This window comes from Bombus vancouverensis, chromosome 9 (genome assembly GCF_051014615.1).
Source record: "Bombus vancouverensis nearcticus chromosome 9, iyBomVanc1_principal, whole genome shotgun sequence".
Taxonomy (NCBI): domain Eukaryota; kingdom Metazoa; phylum Arthropoda; class Insecta; order Hymenoptera; family Apidae; genus Bombus; species Bombus vancouverensis.
Genome location: NC_134919.1, coordinates 6388593 through 6408322, shown reverse-complemented (window position 1 = coordinate 6408322; position 19730 = coordinate 6388593). Strand labels below are relative to the sequence as shown.

Sequence of the window (19730 nt, the reverse complement as noted above, 5' to 3'; positions counted from 1 at the left end):
TTATTTGTTCTGTAGTAGTTATATAACTTCTTCAGAACCTTTAAGATTATAATACAAAAAATGGGTATTTTATGAATAAAAGAATTATATCTCGTCGTTTTACTTTCATAGCAAATAAATGAAAAAAAAAATAGATTTTACTTTATTTTTCAAGTTTATTTCTTAAAACTATATAACATTCATACACAATATCTTTTTAAAACATATGAAGCAGCGATAGTTGCAATAATTGTAAAATATTATTAAAATCAAATCTCATAAATGTCATAAGTCATTGCTTGAATAACTTCATAGTGTACATACGAATAATGAAGTAAACATTTAAATGATATCAATATGTATATGGTCATTGAAAAAAGTAATGAAATATAACAACTTTTGTTTTTATTGCATATGCTGGCGCCTACGTGCAGCCCTTTGTTTGTCAAATCGTAATTCCATTTCCTCCAGAACACGTGGAGTATATCGCACGACTAGTTTCACAGAATTCTGTGCTTGTTTTAAAAGTTCTACTGCTTTTTCATGGTTTTCTCCCTCCACACACTGAAAAAGTTGTACATTTAATATAGGAAATTAACTATTTGTGTATTAAATTATATAAAGGTACAAAACAAATCATAAAAGCGATACTAACCACTCCATTCACTGAGAGAAGCTGATCACCCCGTTTTAAACCACCATGACGATCAGCAACACCGCCAGGTATAATTCGTGAAATATAAATTGGCGAATTTTGCTCTTTGCCGCCCATTACATTAAAACCAAGACCTTCCTCGGTTTTTGGTAATTCCACCACTCGTGGATGTGCATGACCCTCGCTTGCTGCAAAAGCAGCAACTGTTGCTTTTGCTGTAGCTGATGCACGAACATCTTGAGATCCCTACAATTATTAATACTAGCATTAAATTTAAATTTTCTGGAGGAAAATCTATTGTTAATTATATAATCACTAATAAGTAAATATATCGTACCTGTATGTCCACTGTTTCATATACATGTTCGTATACTTCACGAACAGCACTAAGAAAATCACTTTGCAAAACTTTCTGTAAGGCAGCTAATTTTGTTGCAGGTACCTCGCCGCCTAAAAGATTTGTATAGTTAACATACATATACATATTAAAATTACAATTACTAAATGAACATTCATTACAAAGTAAAATGACGTACATGATCTACATAAGAAAGTAAATTAAACCAAGAACATTATGAAGAAACCAATATGAGGACCTACATCAACAAGGTAATTCTTGCAATAATATTTGACATATAGCGGTCTTATCCTTTACTTTTTGTTAATAAAATACACTTAATCAATTACCTTTTTGTAATTTGTCTAGTAATTCAATAGATCTTTTAACATCTGTAAATAAAAATAAAATATTTGATTACAGTTCAAAGTAATCTAGTTTTGTCATCTTAATCTGTATATTTATTATTTCTCATTTTATATTTTATATTCTAAAGCGAGTATATTTCATCAAGATTATTTAAATTTGAAATAGTCGTCATATACTAAGCCCAGTTTATATCTGTTGTAAAATTACACATATTATTTAAATAAGTGTATATATTTATTTAAACAACTGTACATGAAGAAATTTACCATTTGCTAAAGTGAGGGGTTCGCCCATCGTAACCATGTCTGAAAATAAATAAAAATCTTAAAAGATACCTTATACGATAGTTATATTTCATTATTGTTGAAAGATATACTGTAAATAATTTAGACAACCTACAGATACAGTATTTGCTTCAACTCTGATCGTAACGTAGTCACAAACTAACTTAAAAATACGTCAACAATTTGATCTATCGACTATTGACCAACTATAGTCAGCCAAGAATCTACGGTATCTTGAAAGGTATTTAAATGTTTTTTCGCGATTATCTAGTAACTTGACAACATTAAAATAATTCCCTACCAAGAAATAGCGAATTCGCGAATGTATCTTGAATCTTGTGATTTCCTTAAATTTTAATTATTATTAAAATATTTACTAATTATAACTCATTTTATTTAAATAAATTTCGAAAGATGATAGATACATCAATGTAATGTGTAATATTATCCGAACAAAAGGATAAAAAGAGCTAGTATGAAAAACAAAATTCCTGAATGACAAACAACATTGCTGCCACCTGGGACTGGTAATTTAAGATGAAACATCGAATCTAGCTTAGCTCTTTCGCGCCAAATTTGTTGACCATAGTAAGTAGAACCAATAGAACTAGTTAGTAATTGTGTTTTGTGATAAGTTGTAAATAATTTTAATATATTGTGTTCTTGTAAATTTGAGGATGAGGAAAATAATCCCTTTCTCTCTCTCTCTCTCTCTTAACTAAATAATAACAAACAATTATATTTTTAGAGGAACAATTTAAAAAGGATGACAGCTATTACATTGTGATTTAATAATTTTATTATAGATAGTAATACATATGTTAAATACAAAATTGTCATTATAGTAAAAGCTAGTAAAGAAAAGTACAAAAATTTTAAGAATATAATAAGAAATTAGGAATTTGAACAATGAGTGAAAATGAGGATTTGGATAACAACAATGAATGTCATGTACAACTTGAATTTAGAGAATCTGAAATTACTGAACAATCAGAACAGTACACAGAAGAACAGAAAAACAAATGTTTGGAAATCAAAAACTGTTCTGATATTGAAAAAGAAAATATATTTAATGAAACTTTAAGAGAAGAAAATCAGGAACGTGCTCACAAAAATGATAAACATGAAAATGAAACTAATTACTCTGAAAGTAATGTTGACAATAGTGACTTTATATTAAATAAATTTGTAAAAGAAAAAGATTGTGAGTCAGAGCAAAAAAATGATGAATCCAAAAGTCAAGTTAATAATAATTCTGACATCAATACTGACATGCTTAATAGAAGCATAAAAGATAAAGATAAAACACCTGACCAAAAAGATGATAAACTTAAAAACAACAATATTCATAGTAGATTATTCAGCATAATAGATAGTGACTCAGAAGAAGAAAATATATTTACTTCTAAATCCAAGAAAAAGAATGTTATAGATGATGAAGATGAAATTTCTAATTCTAAGCACGACAATATGTCCACAAAGAATTTAAATAAAAGCAGTACTATGAAACTCATTGATAGTGACTCTGATGATACATCTAATACTATTCATGTTATTGATACTGAAAAAACTGCTTCAAATGGGGTAAAGGTTGTAAATAATGTGAGTAATAATTATAACAAATATATAATTCAATTATTAAATAATTATTTAATCACATGTTCCACAGATGAAAAGCAGACTTCAAGATCTAGTAGATTTAGAATCAGATAAAGAAAGAGAAGAATCAGACGAAGAAAGAGAAGAATCAGACGAACCATCAAGTCCTGTAAGACAAAGTAAAACAACTGAAAAACATAAAAAAAAAGATCCTAAACCTAAACCAAGGAAAGTAAGTTGTTGAAAGGTTTTAGCGATTAAATTGTATATATATATCTTACTCTGCACATGTTAGATAGTTAAACTTAGTAAAAATAATATTGTATTGCAGGTTTCATTAAGAGCTTCTAAAGAAGAAGCTATGAAACAAATACAAAGTGAAACTCAACGTTTAGTACGAGAAACAGAAATTTCATTACCATATCATAATCCAAAACAACGAACAATACAAGAATTTCTAGAAAGAAGGAAGGTAATTTCATCTTTTCCAGTACCTACAGTGGCATCTAAACTGAAAGAGTTTTCTGGTATTGTTAGGTAAGCATTTCTAAAATTTAATGTTGAATATTATTATGTTTTCATTGAACATAATAATGAAGATAATGAAAATATTTTTATCAAACAGTGAAATTTTGAAGGAAAAAGAGAAAGAAGCAGAAATATTTTATAAATCTTCTGATTCAGAAGAAGAGAGTACAGAAAATAATAAAGAAAATACAGATAAAGGGCATATAAACATACAATGTACAGAAGATGTTAAAAAAGATAATGTTTCACGAAAGTTATTTGATGATGATTTATCTACTACAAAAAATAATGAAGAAGAAGATAATAGAAACACAATGGAAGTAGAGAATGAAACTTTAGCAGAAGCAGAAGACATTGAATGTAATAAGATAATAGCAACTAATGGAACAGAAAATAATGCAACTAATTCAGTACAAACAATAGAAACACATTGTAAATCTAGTATAGAGGATAAGACTGAAGCAAAAATTTCAGAAACAGTTGCAAATGAAAAAATAGATGGTTTATTACAAAAAGATATAAGTCAAAATGAGCACAAGGGAAAAAGCATATGCATTGATAATGATGAACATAGTTTAGAAATTCTAAATGATAATGCGAAAATTGCAAAAGATCCTTTTGGAATAACTACGAATGAATCTGATGAATATGACGAATATGATTTTCCACCGCTTAACTTGGATGACTTGGATGACCTGGATTCGCCAAATAGAACAAAACATTTACAGGATATAAGAAGTTTAAAACCTAAATTACGAGGTATTCCGGGGCAGATTATCGACTTGGCAGATGATATTACATCAGCTAAGAAAGGAATACATGGTTTGATAAATCGATTTGTAAAAAAGCATTCTAAACCCGATCGACCTGTTAAAAACATATCTAAAATTACAACAACACAAATAAAAGAAACTCCAAATGGTGGACTATCAATCATTAAAGAAACGCTCCCATATAGATTACCATACATAGAAAATAAAGATCCTAAATTAGAGAAACCTGGTGCAAAATTAATACGCTTAAAAGAAGAGTTGAAACGTAGAATGGCAATAAAACGCAACGAAGAGTGGAAACAGAGAGAACAAGAAATGAAAGAACAAGAAATTGAGTGGAATGAATCTATAAATGAAGAAGATACTTTTAATGAACCATATTCCCCAAATATAGAACCTCATATAAGCGAAGAGGATGACGTAGAAGAAGATGATGTCTATACAAAAATAGAAAAAAAGAAGAAAAAAAGTGCCTTTGTAGAAGATGAAGCTGAAGTCAGTGGGGATGAAATAAACGACAGCGATGAAATCGAAGATGAGGATGAAGATGAAGATGAACATGAAGTACAAGAAAGTTCAGAGGAAGATGAAAAATCTGAAAGACTTGATTCGGAAAATGAAAATGAGAATAGTACTTGTGATAGCAATGATGTACCTGCAAAATGTAAAACATTTAAGAGGATTGTAAAACCAGTAGAAGATGATTCAAAATCTTCGGTTATTGAAAATGATAAAAATAGTAAAGAACAGCCAACTTCTTTTTCTCAAATTAAATTAGATGATATGTTTGGTAAAAGCATTAAAGAAAATGAGTTAAGCAATAATGAAAGTATTCCAGTATCTCAAGTACATGTAGGAAGTGATCCAAAATATCAAATAAACCAAACACCACAATCTAAAAGCAACTCCTTTGATTTCATTTCTCCTATAACACAATTAACTGCATTAAATGTACACTTGGAGGAAGATAAAGAGTTAACAACAGAAGAGAAATTGTTGTTTATTGATCCTACTTTGACAGAAGTTATACAAACTCCAGAATCGCCTCAAATAAAACGAGGCATATCACAAAAGAAGTTATTTGCCGTTCAAGGTGATGTACTGGATGAAGAACTCATGGAAATCTCTTCAGGTAAATTTCCAGAAGATAAGATTCAATTGAATTTCGCAAAAGAACCTAATGTAAGCGAATCACAATTATTAGAATTATGTTCGGGAACATTTAGTTCTCAATCAAATAATGATAAAGAGTCAATTGATATCACACACAGAATACTTCAGAATACACAAGCACCTAATGAAAAAGATTCATCAACCACTGAAACAGAGGAAAAAAATAGTCAACACTTAAGGAAGGAAACAGCATCTTGGAACAAGTTACGCATTTTATCTTCTGATGAAGATGATTCAGTTGAAGAAGAAATGAAGATGCGATTTAAAAAAGTTAGGAAGTTAAATGTATCTGACGACGAAGATGAAAACAGTTCTGCAATAAGCAGTAATAATGAAGAAGAAGAAGAAGAAGATGATGATGAGGATGAAAAATTTGTAGATTATGACTCAGAGGAAAACGAAGTCATTGTTCCAAAGAAAGAAATAAGACAATATGCAGCTAAATTCTTGGAAGAAGAAGCCGAACTTAGTGAAAGTGATTGTGATGTATCTGCTGACGAAGATGAACAAGATCTGGATAAATTGGAATTAGAAGATGGAGACAATGAAGAAATTGATGAAACACAAGTTAAGAATCAATTAGGAAAACTTCATATGAAACAGATGTTAGATGAAGATAAAAGAGAAGTAAGAATGCTTCAAGAGATGTTATTCGAGGATGGAGATCTGTTCAGTGAAAGCACACGCGAGAGGAAATTCAGATGGAGAAATATAGGTATCTAAAAAATCGAAATCCATCTTTATTTCTTTGCATCAATTTACATCAATGATAGTAATTATTAGCCTTCTATTTTTTCTTTCAGGCAAGCAAGATGATAACAATGACGTTCAACTATTAGAAGGTAAAGATGGTTGGGTAGACGTATCTGATGACGAAGATCAAGAAAAGTGGCGTAAGATGAGATTCGAAAGAGAGGCATTTTTGGCAGCAAACGCAGTAAGATAAATTAGAAAATTTGTGATCATTTAGAATCGTATCTTCTTATTTGATATATTGTCAATTTGCAGAAAAATATAGACACCGAAATCGAAAATGAATTAAATAGCAGTCAAATATTTAAATTTGGCTTGAAGATTTTAAAGAAAAGACGAATTAACGAATTAGAAAAAGAAAATACGTTGGTAGAAGCACTTGATTCCAAAACGGAACCAAAAGTATCTCATACTGTTGCAGAAATGTTAAACACTTCAAGATTGGATGGAACATCGCGTACGATATATGTAAGTTTTTTAAAAACATGTCCACTGACAACTAGAATACATAGAGCTGATTATAATTTATATAAATTTTCTAGAATGTCATGCAAAAACGTTCGTTTCTTGCCAGAGGAGAAGAAGCGTTAACGCGTTTAGCTACTTTAGCTAAACGAAATAAAGGACCACTCTCATCAATAAAGGCAAAAAATTTTGTGTTTACGAATATTGATTCGATAAATGATAATGCCTCAAACAAATGAAATCGTAAAAATAGAATTAATAGTTTATTAATTTAATGTTTATTTTTATATATATACATATATGTAACTAATAGATAAGTAATATGCAGACTGTTATAAAGATTTGTATAATTTTATTATATATTTGTTTTTTTTCTATATGTATAGACATATTTTTAGAAATAAAGAAATACTTGTTATAAAACTAAAGTATTAATTATGTTATGTAATAGCAGACAGGGTAATAGAAATAACTGAAGACTGATAAATGTGATGGAATTTCGATAATATTTTTGACAAATAAAACAATTACAAATGAACAAATATAATACAATTTTTACAGTAAACCCATTAACTAGTTCTCGATACAGGACAAATACTTTCGTTAAGAGAATTTGTTTAATTTGTTTAATTAAAGCATAATTGTTTAATTTGATATTTTAGTTGCTTACTGCGTCGGAAAAGAAATATATAAAAGTGAAAAAGTTTGACGTTAAAATTGCACATGTCTATATATGTATTTAAAAAAACATTGCTAAAAAGAGGTAGAACAATATATCAAATGTTTGTTTAATGTAATTCAAGCCAATAATGTGCGACCATGCCTAGGGCAACTTTCTCATACAGTATGAAACATACAGTCTGTTCATCTAAATCGTTTCGTTTCAAAGGGATATTTAGTTGATATCATTGACATTTATTTTATTTCTCAATTTCTGTATCGACGATATATCGACAACATCTATTTAATTTGATTTTTTACCAAAGAATTTTGATCTATGTGTATATTTCTTCATTTTGCCGTATTTCTGTTCCAATATTTTGTTTAAATATAAAAAGTATTTGATGTAAAAAGGACATAAATCGATCAAAAGTCCTAAAAATCCGAAATAAAATCCTAATGTTTAATAATACAATCCTGTAAATAATTATGTAGAAATAAATTGAAAATAGAAAGCATAATTGATCACAGTATAAAATGATAAAATACAAATCGTAAACAACTTAGTAGGTAATATTAAATTCACAGAATCATTTATCATAATTTTCTATCAAAACTAAAATACCTAATTGAATAATTAACACGTAATATTTCATATCGTCATTATCATTTGCTTCGCAATATAATAATCATGAACATAAATTTATAAATCGGTAACATAGGAATTCATTTCTGTATAATCTTTACAAATTACAATAGCTTAATATTAATTGTCCGAATTCACAGTTTTATTTATCAATCTTTTCTATCAAGATTATAAACATTACAAATATTCTAAATAACAAAACATTCCAATATAATACATATTTTCTTACAAATAAAAAATTACAGAACAATTATATTATCATCAGAGAAAACTACTAAACCGCTGAAATGAAAAACCATTTGTAATCCTCAAAACTACCTTTTCAACTACTGCTTTTCTTACAAACAAAATATTACAGAGCAATCATTAGCATCTGAGAAAACTAGTAATTTCTTGAACGCGAAAAATCCTCGCATTCGTAATCCTGAAAATTCTCCACTTCTTTACTTACCGAGCAGCTACTTAATATTTCCGCTCTTCTCTCTTTAAAAAGGGGCCGTAAAAAAACAGCTAAATAAACGGAGGAAGAAAACTAAACGCAAATGAAAAACGAATGAAAAGGAAAATGCACGAGTGACTGCGCTGAAATGGCAGGTGGACTTTTTCCAAAAAGGGAAACAAAGATACTTATATATATTTTAAGCGTGGTATAAAGTAAGCAGGGAAGAAGATCACATATAGAGCCGAACCGCAGAGTAACGGGTACTGAGCGTCGAAGCAAGGGGCTGGAGGACGTAGTTCGAGGCGAGGCAAGAGCGCTGCGCTGAGAACTCAGGATAAGGGTGGCTTGTTGCGTAAGCCGATTACAGCATCACGGCAGTCAGTGGTGCCTCGTGCGGCGGCCTGCTGTTCATGTTGCTATTGGTGCACAGAACGCGGATATGCCGGGCAGAGACATTAAAATCGCATCAAATATGTAGAGCCGTCCTCTCGCCCCTTCCATACCGGCGGATGCGGGAGCCACTCGTCGACATCCGTGCAGGCAAAAAGGTTGCCTGTCCTGGAAGTCGCATTACTCTCCTTTCCTCTCCTTTCCTCCTTCGACTCCTCTTCTCCTTCTTCGTCCCTCCTACACTTTACACGTGTTTTGAGGACACTCGTATATTAGGTTAGGAATACAGTATATGAATTTATGGAAGAAAATACTTCAGAAAAGATTTCGTCGATTTTCTTTTAAGAGATTTGAAGTTTTTGTTAATGTAAAGAGGACTGGATGTATATTTTATGAAGTGCAGGTGAATGTTTTAAGAGGTTGTAGAAACTGGTTACATATTAGATTTGGATGATTTTGTAGGTAGGAAGAATTGGTTGGCTAATGTGATATTAATTATTTATGGTAATACGTCGAACTGGAATTGGTATTGTATTTTATTGCATTCTATTGGTTCCTAACGCGTAAAACATAATATTTTGCATTATATACTAATCGTTCTAAAAGTATGAAGTATGAAGATCTTTGGAAAGTAGTTTATTGAATATGAACATGAAAGTGTGTTTTTGTACAGACTTGGATTAATTACACAATTGGTTGAGTCAGAGATTTATATAGGGTTAATGTACATTAAAAGAAGATCGAGCGTAAGGGAAAATATGATTATACAAGATATTTTGCACTTTTCCCTCATGTATAAGTAACAATAAGAAAAGAATATTAGATAAACAGAAATTTATGAACGCTTCATTAAAAAGGTACACGAGAAACACGAGTTTTTTTGTTAGAGAACGTCACGGTAAATTAAGATTCTTTATTACTTGGCAAAGTTGGGCAGATATAGTGTTCAGGCTAAAAAATAATTGTTAATTTCTGCTATGCGGAACGTCTCAGTCTAATGCACGTATTAATTCTTCGATCGAACGTGGCAATACTCGAATAGCAAAACTTTCTGAAATCCGTATTTGAATATTCCAAGATACAAGATAATGACTTTTCAGCTTCTATATAAATTAAATGAACAAAAAGCTTGAATTCTTTTACAAAAATAATGAAACACGGTACATGATCAAAAAGTAAACAGTGTTATAGAAGCGAGTAACGGGAAATGTTGAACTATTATCAAGCAGATTTTCGCGTATAGGGTAACCCATTCCATTCGGGTGCCTGTATATGTGAGCAGAATATGGAGAAGCGAGGTTTTAGCGCTCTGTAATTCGAGTATCGAACGCGTCACGGTGTTTTCAGACGTTCATGCATACGTAGTCGGCAGCGGAGAGTGCAACACGTGGTAAAATGTTTCACGGAGTATCAAATAATCATGGCAAATCCGTATCGACCGACTTATTCCACGTTAATACCTATATTTTATGGCTACCGCAAGCGGTATTAGTCCACGCGATGTTTGCACGTAATAATGGATCATTTGCCATTTGTTTTCGTACCTTCAGCCAATAGAATGATTGCGTCCGGCATGAAATTTTGAAACTTATTCCCCCGTGCAAATACGCGATCGATTCGCGTGTTTTCGATGTTTCGTATAAATTTTCATATATGTTTTCATATAAACATTGGCATGAAGAATGACATCGAACGGATGCCGGTCGTTTATTCTTAATTAAGAAACATTTAATACTTTGAGTGCCACGGTCATTGGTGAGCGGAGCGCTTGAACTTCTTACAATTGTACAAATTGAATGAAAATTGACAGTTAAGGCATTTTGAATATAACCGATAAATAGAAGATACTTTGAAATAAAAAGTGCCCCATTGAACGATTAAACGTTTTCATTGGAACATCGATAAAAAAAAAAAAATGAGAACAAATCTTGCATCTAACGCTGCACTGTGTTAAAATACTTTAAACATAAATGTGGCTCATCAATACAATCTGGACAATAGGTGGTCACCTTTTTGGTCCGATTCTTAGCAATTTTTGATCCTAACTGTTTAACATTTTTGTTGAGAATTTTGGATCTTAATAGCCGAGATAATGGTATAGAAACACTAAATTTACACTTAGAATTTACATTAGAATAGTTATATATGTGGGAGACGAAAGGACACCGGGGCCTTCCCCTGGAACTTCGGGAAAATCCGTAAAATCGTAATTAAAGTTTACAGTCGTAATTAAACAATTTGCCGTCATTCTGTCCAATTGTGCTTGCTTGCGATTTGTGATAATAAACTTGGGCCCAAGGCGACCATCAGTCCCCGAACGTAGCCGCGGTCAACGGGACGGGCGCTCCGTCTAACAAAGGTGTGGAGTGGTAGTATGACAGTAGAAACGACAGTAAAACATGCCAACGGTTCCTTCGGACAATGACTACCTGATGTTGAAGCACTTACACAGCACAAATCTTACTTGCCGAGAAAACCCAGGTTTTATAGCGGGTCCTCGGGCTAACTGGACTTGTGCTGTGTACGTGTCTCAACATCAGGTAGTCATTGTCCGAAGGAACCGTTGGAACGTTTTACTGTCAAGTACCTCTATTGGTATTTCTTTTAATGAGGGTCATACTATTTAACCGCGGCTACGTTCGGGGACTGATGGTCGCCTTGGGCCCAAGTTTATTATCACAAATCGCAAACAAGTACAATTGGGCAGGATGACGGCAAATTGCTTAATTACGACTGTAAACATTAATTACGATTTTACGGATTTTCCCGAGGTTCCAGAGGGAAGGCTCCGGTGTCCTTTCATCTCCGACATTCTTATCTATAATAAGTACTAACTTATTATAAATAATCAGCCATGTCACTGCGCCACGCCAGAAAAATTACTGAAAATTCTCAACGCGAGAATTGATTGTAATTTTAATAAATAAATAAAGAAAAAAGTACCTCTATGGGTATTTCTTTTAATGAGGGTCATACTATAATTCCACACCTTTGTTAAGCGAAGTGCCTGTCCCGTTGACCGCGGCTACGTTCGGCGACTGATGGTCGCCTTGGGCCCAAGTTTATTATCACAAATCGCAAACAAGTACAATTGGGCAGGATGACGGCAAATTGCTTAATTACGACTGTAAACTTTAATTACGATTTTACGGATTTTCCCGAGGTTCCAGAGGGAAGGCTCCGGTGTCCTGTCACCTCCGACATGTAGAATGAGCAAATACTGTTTACTAATATCTTCTGCACGTTTCAACAATATATTCTGCACGTTTTGCTTACGACGAAATAACGGGTGCGAATGATTTGTTGAAATAAACGAAACCTTGTTATAATATGTCGCTATCAAACTGTCACCAAGGCGTCATGGTGGTCACTCGTGGCCGCCAATAAAATAAACGGTCCATTGGGGAAGGATGTTGTCTTGCATCATCAATTTATTATTATTTTGCTATTATATTCTTTGAATAATAAAAATACTCCCGTGACGTCCTCAGCGAAACATGTGATTTCGACGTGGCAGACAAAGTGTTTTAAAGGATGAACGAAATGGGACGAAGTGGAAAGCAAATGGAAAAGTGGAAAACGTTTGAACTAGCTATGTTGTCTTAAAGCATCGATAAATAAATTTTCGATAGAAGCAAAGTTTTGAACATTTACCAGCTACGGATTTCCGACGCTTACCATTTTGACAAATTTAAGGGCAGAATAAATGTTAAAAATATATTGTTTTATTGATTAGTTACATTTATTTGGCAGATTAATTAGTAGTTAATTAGATAGTTTGAAAAGCTAAAATAAGTTATTCTCACACTCACAATTTGCAACTTTCAACTGGTAGGTGTAAGTTTGAATATTCTGTGTATTTTTGTATATTATATGTATTTTCTGGTGTTTAAAATTCTTTTTTTCTTAACGCCGAAACATCAGCAGTCTTTGTAACGACGAGATTAGAAGAATGAGTTGTCCACGTTGCGTTCAAAATGAATTGCGCGGCGAAGTGTTACGAGAGCATTAAAGATTATAGGGAATAAATGAAATGAGAGAAGTAACACAGAGATATGTTTCGTTTCAAACAAATTACATATATAAAAATATTGATTATTTCATCGGTATAATTTTGGAACTGTTTTATAAGCAGATTTACCTATCAATTTTAAATAACGATGGGATTCAAATTTTATTCAATATTTACACGCTTCGCCAATAAAATCTTCGTAAAAAATAACATTTATACATAGTTCATTACCAGAGTTTGGAATTTTTTCCAAATGACAAATATAAGTAGGTAATTTCTCTACGCAAAATCGAGTAATTCTATCCTTAAGAAAAAAAAAAGACGACAAAAAGGGATAACAGAGCGAATTATATTTAAAATATAATTACTCATTCCTTATTTTTCATTTTTTTTTTTTTTTTATTTCACACTCCTCTTGCTTTGCGGCTAAAGGATCACCTCCCGTTGTCTTCTGCATAGGCTAATCCCATACTTAATCATAATTACTAGAAAATAATGGTACTATATTCTTAACAAAAAAAAAAAAAAAAAGAAACGAAAATAAAAACTCTTCAGTTCATTCTCTTTGTTAAAAATTTATTAACTGTATTACAGCATCAACATCTGAAATACGTAGCTATACATAAAAAGCGAAATAAAAGTGGCGGCAGCCAGTGATTCCGTGACCGCATCGTAATCTCTTGATCTTCTTACTAAATTAGCTGCGGAGTATGTTCAATTAATCGTCATAAATAATTTTACGTTGCTGATGGATTCACCATGCAACGAGGCCGCGTTTCCATGTCGACGTCAATGGACTTACGTGTGAACGTGTAGAGGCTTCAGCCGATTTTGCCAGTTAATCCTCACCCTTGGGAACCGTTCAGGCCGGACAATCGGCCACTGTAATTGCACGAGAGCCAGTTGAGGTCTCGTCAAGACGTTCGCCAGACCAACGACAATCGACAATCAACGAAATCGCCGTAAAGTTGTTGTCCTTACCGATGGATAATTTTGACGATTAATTGGTTCGAACGTTTTAACGTTTCTTTCGCGTTTTAACGTTTCCTAAGTTTTATGAAATTGCTCGTACTTCGTTTCTCATTTTCGCAGTTAAACGCGTTCCTCGTGCGTCAAGTTGACTCAATGGCAAAACACCGATGAAATGAGAAAATGAATAATTAATTTTGGTCTTTGTCGCTGGCGGCCATTCACGCTAAATTGTCTTTCACACATAACGAGTTTCATTGACACGTCGAGAAAAAAGAAAATCTCGGAAAAATCGTTCTACAAACGACCGAATAATATTAAGTTGCCCTCGGAAGGTTCGTTCCGATTTTTCAGGAATTTTGTCGACACGAAAGATCATATTGAAATGTTTCTCACCGAAAAACCTGAGAGATTCTAGAAGCATGAAATATTCAAATTGCGTGAAAGATGGAGAAAGATTGTGGAAGAAAATGGCATCTATATAATTCGATAAATGTATATCGAATCGAAACGTATTAAATTTGAATCGGGTTATTCGATCTTAGGCTACTTCATTTCAACGCGTATTTATAAATGCCATTAATAATTTCTGTCGAACAAGATAGAGAATAGAAATAAGAATGACGAACTCAAAAAGTGTCGTGAATGGTTCACTATGTAGGTTCAATAATTTATCTCAATCTATTAATGGTATCTAGCGTCGAACAAATCTTTCATTGTAAACTTTGGATATCCTATATCGTTAATTTTTCAAAATCAATAGTTTCTCATTTATAATTCTCTTAATTTTACAGCAATCTATACAGTAGGTCGATACCTATTATTTAGATATTAGGTTGTCCGGAAAGTGTCTTTCTTTTGCAAACGTGTTATTTACAACAGTGCACCTTCATGGAAACGTAAAACCAAGTCTGTGAAACGTCGCGGTGTTTATCTCAAGAGAACAAAATGGATTTATTAGTGTAAAAGTTTTTAATTATTTCAGCTATTTAAAAAGTCAGAGCCACTAAATTTTCAGCTTGGTGCAACGTGCACAGGTCTCATTTCCTAACTTCACCTTTCATTTGTACATTGGGTCGTTTTCGACCAATGTTTCAAGTAATTTTTCATTTTCTCCATGTCCTTGTTTAAAATTTTGGTCTGCTTAAAAAAGTTAAGGTAACGTAATATAATATAGGTGTCGATAAAAACTATTGGATGATGTCCTAGAAACTTGGAAGAGCATTCAAGAATTTTGGGAGACTTTAAAATACGGAAAATTGAAAAGAACCGCATGTGAATAAAATGAAGGTTGCAGACGGATCTACTAATTGCTTAACAGTCACATAACAATACCAATCACACAACAATCTATCTAATTTCAATATTCTAGTAACTATATCTAACATTCTAACATTTTTTTTATAACGTTTATAACGTTTATAACGATATTTTATAACGTTTTAACATTTTAATATTCCATAACATTCTAACATTCTAATATCCTATAACATTCTAACATTCTAACCTTCTAACATTCTACGACATTCTAATACTCTATAACATTCTAACATTCCGATATTCTATAACGTTTTAACCTTCCGATATTCTATAACGTTTTAATATTCTAACATCCTATAACATTGTAACATTCCGATATTTTATAACGTTTTAACATTTTAATATTCCATAACATTCTAACATTCTAATATCCTATAACATTCTAACATTCTAACCTTCTAACATTCTACGACATTCTAACACTATAATATTCTAACATTCCGATATTCTATAACGTTTTAATATTCTAATATCCTATAACATTGTAACATTCCGACGTTCTATAATGTTTTAACGTTCTAATATTCTTATAACATTCTAACATTTCGATATTTTATAACGTTTTAACATTTTAACATTCCGTAACATTCTAACATTCTAATATCCTATAACATTCTAACATTCTAACCTTCTAACATTCTACGACATTCTAACACTCTATAATATTCTGACATTCCGATATTCTATAACGTTTTAATATTCTAATATCCTATAACATTGTAACATTCTAACCTTCTAACATTCTACGACATTCTAACATTCTATAACATTCTAACATTCTAATATCCTATAACATTCTAACATTCCGATATTCTATAACGTTTTAACCTTCCGATATTCTATAACGTTTTAATATTCTAACATCCTATAACATTGTAACATTCCGATGTTCTATAACGTTTTAACATTTTAACATTCCATAACATTCTAACATTCTTATATCCTATAACATTCTAACATTCTAACCTTCTAACATTCTACGACATTCTAACACTATAATATTCTAACATTCTAATATCCTATAACATTCTAACATTCCGATATTCTATAACGTTTTAACCTTCCGATATTCTATAACGTTTTAATATTCTAACATCCTATAACATTGTAACATTCCGACGTTCTATAATGTTTTAACGTTCTAATATTCTTATAACATTCTAACATTTCGATATTTTATAACGTTTTAACATTTTAACATTCCATAACATTCTAACATTCTAATATCCTATAACATTCTAACATTCTAACCTTTTAACATTCTACGACATTCTAACATTCTATAACATTCTAACATTCTAATATCCTATAACATTCTAACATTCCGATATTCTATAACGTTTTAACCTTCCGATATTCTATAACGTTTTAACATTCTAATATGCTATAACATTCTAACATTCTCATATTCTATAACATTCTGACATTCTAACCTCCTAACATTCTACGACATTCTAACACTCTAATATTCCATAACATTCTAACATTCTAACATTCTAACCTTCTAACATACTAGTATTCCATAACATTCTAACATTCTAATGTCATACAGTATCCTAACATTCTCGTATTCAACGCTATAACATTCTAACGGGCTAACAATTATTTATCTAAACAATTAAATCTCATTTTTGCGCCAGTACGTTCCCCAAAACCATGCATTTCCACGAACACAGCCAATCGACTCGCCATCAACCTAACCTCCAATAAATTCACCATATTGAATCCGTGCAGGCTCGAAGAAAGCTCGTCGGAAGGAAATAACGTTGGGGAAGGGATCCGTTTAAAGGGTAGCATTCTCTATTAAAGAATCGACAGGAACGACATCGTTCTCCAGTGGAGAGGCCACGGTACAGCGGCGTAGGAGATATACATTCATTAGTCAGGCGGTTGGACGGGGCGGTGAGTGTTTACATGAGCACGCGCCAGAATTCCACCGGAGTGGTGGCAAATATGCACAATGGTGGGGGTAGGAGGCCGGAGATCGGTCGACCAATAGGAAACAAAGCGAGACGCGGCTCCCGGGCGGAGCGTTCGAATATACCAGAGGTTCGACTCGCGTACTTCTGTCAAACGGCGTTCAGCCGTCGAGGGAGCAGATAGCGTGTCTTATATACTGGAAAATATCGGAAAAATCTTTGACAAGTCTTTCAAATCGTCAAGAAATCCCATCTGTTCGCCAAGTGAGAAACAAATATATTGAAAAATCATCGGACGTCGTCTAATCGTTGTAGAATTATCAATTGATAAGACATCGAGAAACTCACCATCTGTTTGACGAGTGAAAGATTAGCGATCATCGGACATCGTGAGTCGCAGAATTATTAGATGAAGAACGTTGGTAGGAGACTGCATTGTGCACGTTAGAGAAGATCCCAGTGTTCCTAAGAATTATTAATCAACGTAAAATGGAAACGGTTGAAATATCGAATATATGGTTCGTCTAAGGAGAAACGTAAGGAAAGAGACATTTGGCAGAGACGAACGTCAGTATGTTGCACAGTTCGTTGCCACGGGCGTTCCTGGCCCCTGGGTTGAATTATCTGGGTTACTACGGTGACGAGATCCACCAGCATTCGTACGGCGCGGCTACCAGTTGGCACATTCCTATGGAGAACCCTCCTACCTACTCCAGGGTTCCCGATCATCACGTTCTTCAAAACTGGGACTTGTCCAGATCGTCTACCCCGTGTCCCCTGGATCTGTCTCTGAAACCTCCGCCTACACCGATCACGCCGAAAACCGAAGATCTCGTAGATTCCAAGAAAGATCAGAGAACGTTGGACGATGTGCAGAAAGAATTGGAAAACACCGGGTACGGAAGGAACAGCGACGAAACGAGTCCCCTGGTGGTCGACGACTTCGACACGGTTCCACGAAGTTCCTCGGTGCACAGTCATTCCAGTTACGAGCTACTTTCCAAGAAAGAACCACTGCAAACTCCGGAACCAACGGTGAAAGCCTGCACTTTGGAAGAGGCCACCAGACTAGCTCCCTTTGGTTCAAGCTCGAACGAGATCGCTTCCAAGTATTACACGCACAATCAGAAGCTTCTATTAACCAGTCCTAGTCATCTTCAATCGGTACAAGGCTACCACCAGCAGCTTCTTCTAACGCCGCAGCATCACCTGCAAGGGATGCAGCACGCTCCCATGACTCCTCCGAGCACACCGTCGCCTCCGCAATGTCCAAGACGAAAAGTAAGAGAGGAGGACTCGAGTCCAGCCTCGACGACCAGCAACAACAACGTCGCGTCTAGTAGCTCCAGATCCAGTTCCACCGAGAAGCTTCTTCAGAGACCCAAAAAGAAGCACGCTAGAAGATTGAAATTCGACGAGGATACCAGTAGCCCGGTGTCGGGTACCGTGATTTTGGGCCCGGACGAGGCTGTAGTCACCGGAGACATCGATCCGGCATTCAACATCGTTGAAGTCACCGAGGAGGCGCGAGCGGAGCTAGCTAAGATCGAGAACAGGCTTGGCCCTTATCAGTGCAAGCTCTGCAGGCAATTGCACGAGGACGCGTTCCAGTTGGCCCAGCACAGGTGCTCCAGGATAGCCCACGTCGAGTACAGATGTCCAGAATGCGACAAGAGATTCTCGTGTCCGGCGAATTTGGCCTCTCACAGACGCTGGCATAAACCAAGACTGGCCAACGGAGAACACTCGTCGTCTACCGGAAGTATCGAGATATCGTGCACCAGGTGCGACGCGAAGTTCACCAGGCAAGCAGCGCTGAGGAAACACCTAGCCAGTCAACATCCAGAGACCAACAACAACAACAATCACAACAACAATAACGTGGTGTTGGAGCAAGGAGGAGCTGTTGGTAAGACTGACGTCGTTCAGGTGGTTTCCAAGGGTACGTTGAACACCGAGATCCCCTGACACCAGTTCCCCGCGAGACCCTTGCCCAGAAGACCAGGACTCTACTGGAGATTTGGCCTTGATTTGTAAAGACCGAGTCTCCTAGCGGAGGGCTCTATTTTTTCGCAATCTAACGTTTGAGAATTTTTTTCGAATTTTTTTATAGTTGCTTGGTTCGAGATATGATAAAGAGCAGTTGATATATTATCTTTGCATTCCCCTTTGTTCTTGTTGTCATAGGGTATTTTTGGCATTTTTTAAGTTTCATATTATATAGTAATGGGATAAATTTTGTTCTTCTTTTTATTTTTTATTTTTCTAGTTTTGTATTTTTCCTTAGGATCGTAACACGTGCAATTTTATGTTAATATTTCATTAATGGAATAGACTTTTCTTAAAGGATAGGTTTTTTTCTTTTTTTTTTTTTTCTTAGAGCGTGTAACTCAACCGGTGTCGTATACAGGGAATGATGCAAGAGGGAAGGAGTAACGTGTTATTTGATTAGTAAAT

General features: G+C 33.9%; 3 protein-coding genes across 6 annotated transcripts; 2 read left to right on the top strand and 1 right to left on the bottom strand.

The window, feature by feature from the left end:
* Positions 1–135: 135 nt before the first annotated feature.
* On the bottom strand, positions 136–1887 carry veli (L27 and PDZ_signaling domain-containing protein veli). Of its 3 annotated transcripts, none has more exons than XM_033345626.2 (6): positions 1740–1887; positions 1607–1645; positions 1322–1363; positions 972–1084; positions 635–880; positions 136–543 (listed from the first exon to the last, which is right to left on the bottom strand). In XM_033345626.2, the coding sequence occupies exons 2-6, from the start codon at positions 1641–1643 to the stop codon at positions 385–387; spliced, it is 597 nt and encodes a 198-aa protein (XP_033201517.1). In that variant the 5' UTR covers positions 1644–1645; positions 1740–1887; the 3' UTR covers positions 136–384. The 3 variants fall into 3 exon arrangements, with proteins under 3 accessions (XP_033201517.1, XP_033201518.1, XP_033201519.1); XM_033345627.2 differs by having other exon boundaries at positions 1607–1663; positions 1740–1866; XM_033345628.2 differs by having other exon boundaries at positions 1736–1855.
* Positions 1073–7467, top strand: LOC117163387 (uncharacterized). Of its 2 annotated transcripts, none has more exons than XM_076621269.1 (9): positions 1073–1243; positions 2039–2212; positions 2373–3214; positions 3294–3455; positions 3555–3760; positions 3849–6412; positions 6501–6634; positions 6706–6918; positions 6993–7467. In XM_076621269.1, the coding sequence occupies exons 3-9, from the start codon at positions 2534–2536 to the stop codon at positions 7152–7154; spliced, it is 4122 nt and encodes a 1373-aa protein (XP_076477384.1). In that variant the 5' UTR covers positions 1073–1243; positions 2039–2212; positions 2373–2533; the 3' UTR covers positions 7155–7467. The 2 variants fall into 2 exon arrangements, with proteins under 2 accessions (XP_076477384.1, XP_033201514.2); XM_033345623.2 differs by having other exon boundaries at positions 2373–3226.
* A 10055-nt stretch (positions 7468–17522) lies between these two features.
* LOC117163741 (uncharacterized) lies at positions 17523–19313 on the top strand. The gene has a single exon (XM_033346341.2). It carries the CDS (start codon positions 17847–17849, stop codon positions 19239–19241), a length of 1395 nt encoding a protein of 464 aa, XP_033202232.1. The 5' UTR covers positions 17523–17846; the 3' UTR covers positions 19242–19313.
* Positions 19314–19730: the final 417 nt, after the last annotated feature.

Bases quoted from the DNA above. Each gene is read 5' to 3' on its own strand.
- LOC117163741 (XM_033346341.2), top strand. From the start codon at position 17,847: ATGTTGCACAGTTCGTTGCCACGGGCGTTCCTGGCCCCTGGGTTGAAT.
- LOC117163387 (XM_033345623.2), top strand. From the start codon at position 2,534: ATGAGTGAAAATGAGGATTTGGATAACAACAATGAATGTCATGTACAA. The intron at 3,761-3,848 runs GTAAGCATTTCT...TTTATCAAACAG, and splicing joins GAGTTTTCTGGTATTGTTAG to TGAAATTTTGAAGGAAAAAG. The intron at 6,635-6,705 runs GTAAGATAAATT...GTCAATTTGCAG, and splicing joins CATTTTTGGCAGCAAACGCA to AAAAATATAGACACCGAAAT.
- veli (XM_033345626.2), bottom strand. From the start codon at position 1,643: ATGGTTACGATGGGCGAACCCCTCACTTTAGCAAATG. The intron at 1,364-1,606 runs GTAAATTTCTTC...TTTTATTTACAG, and splicing joins ACCCCTCACTTTAGCAAATG to ATGTTAAAAGATCTATTGAA. The intron at 881-971 runs GTACGATATATT...TAATAATTGTAG, and splicing joins ATGAAACAGTGGACATACAG to GGATCTCAAGATGTTCGTGC.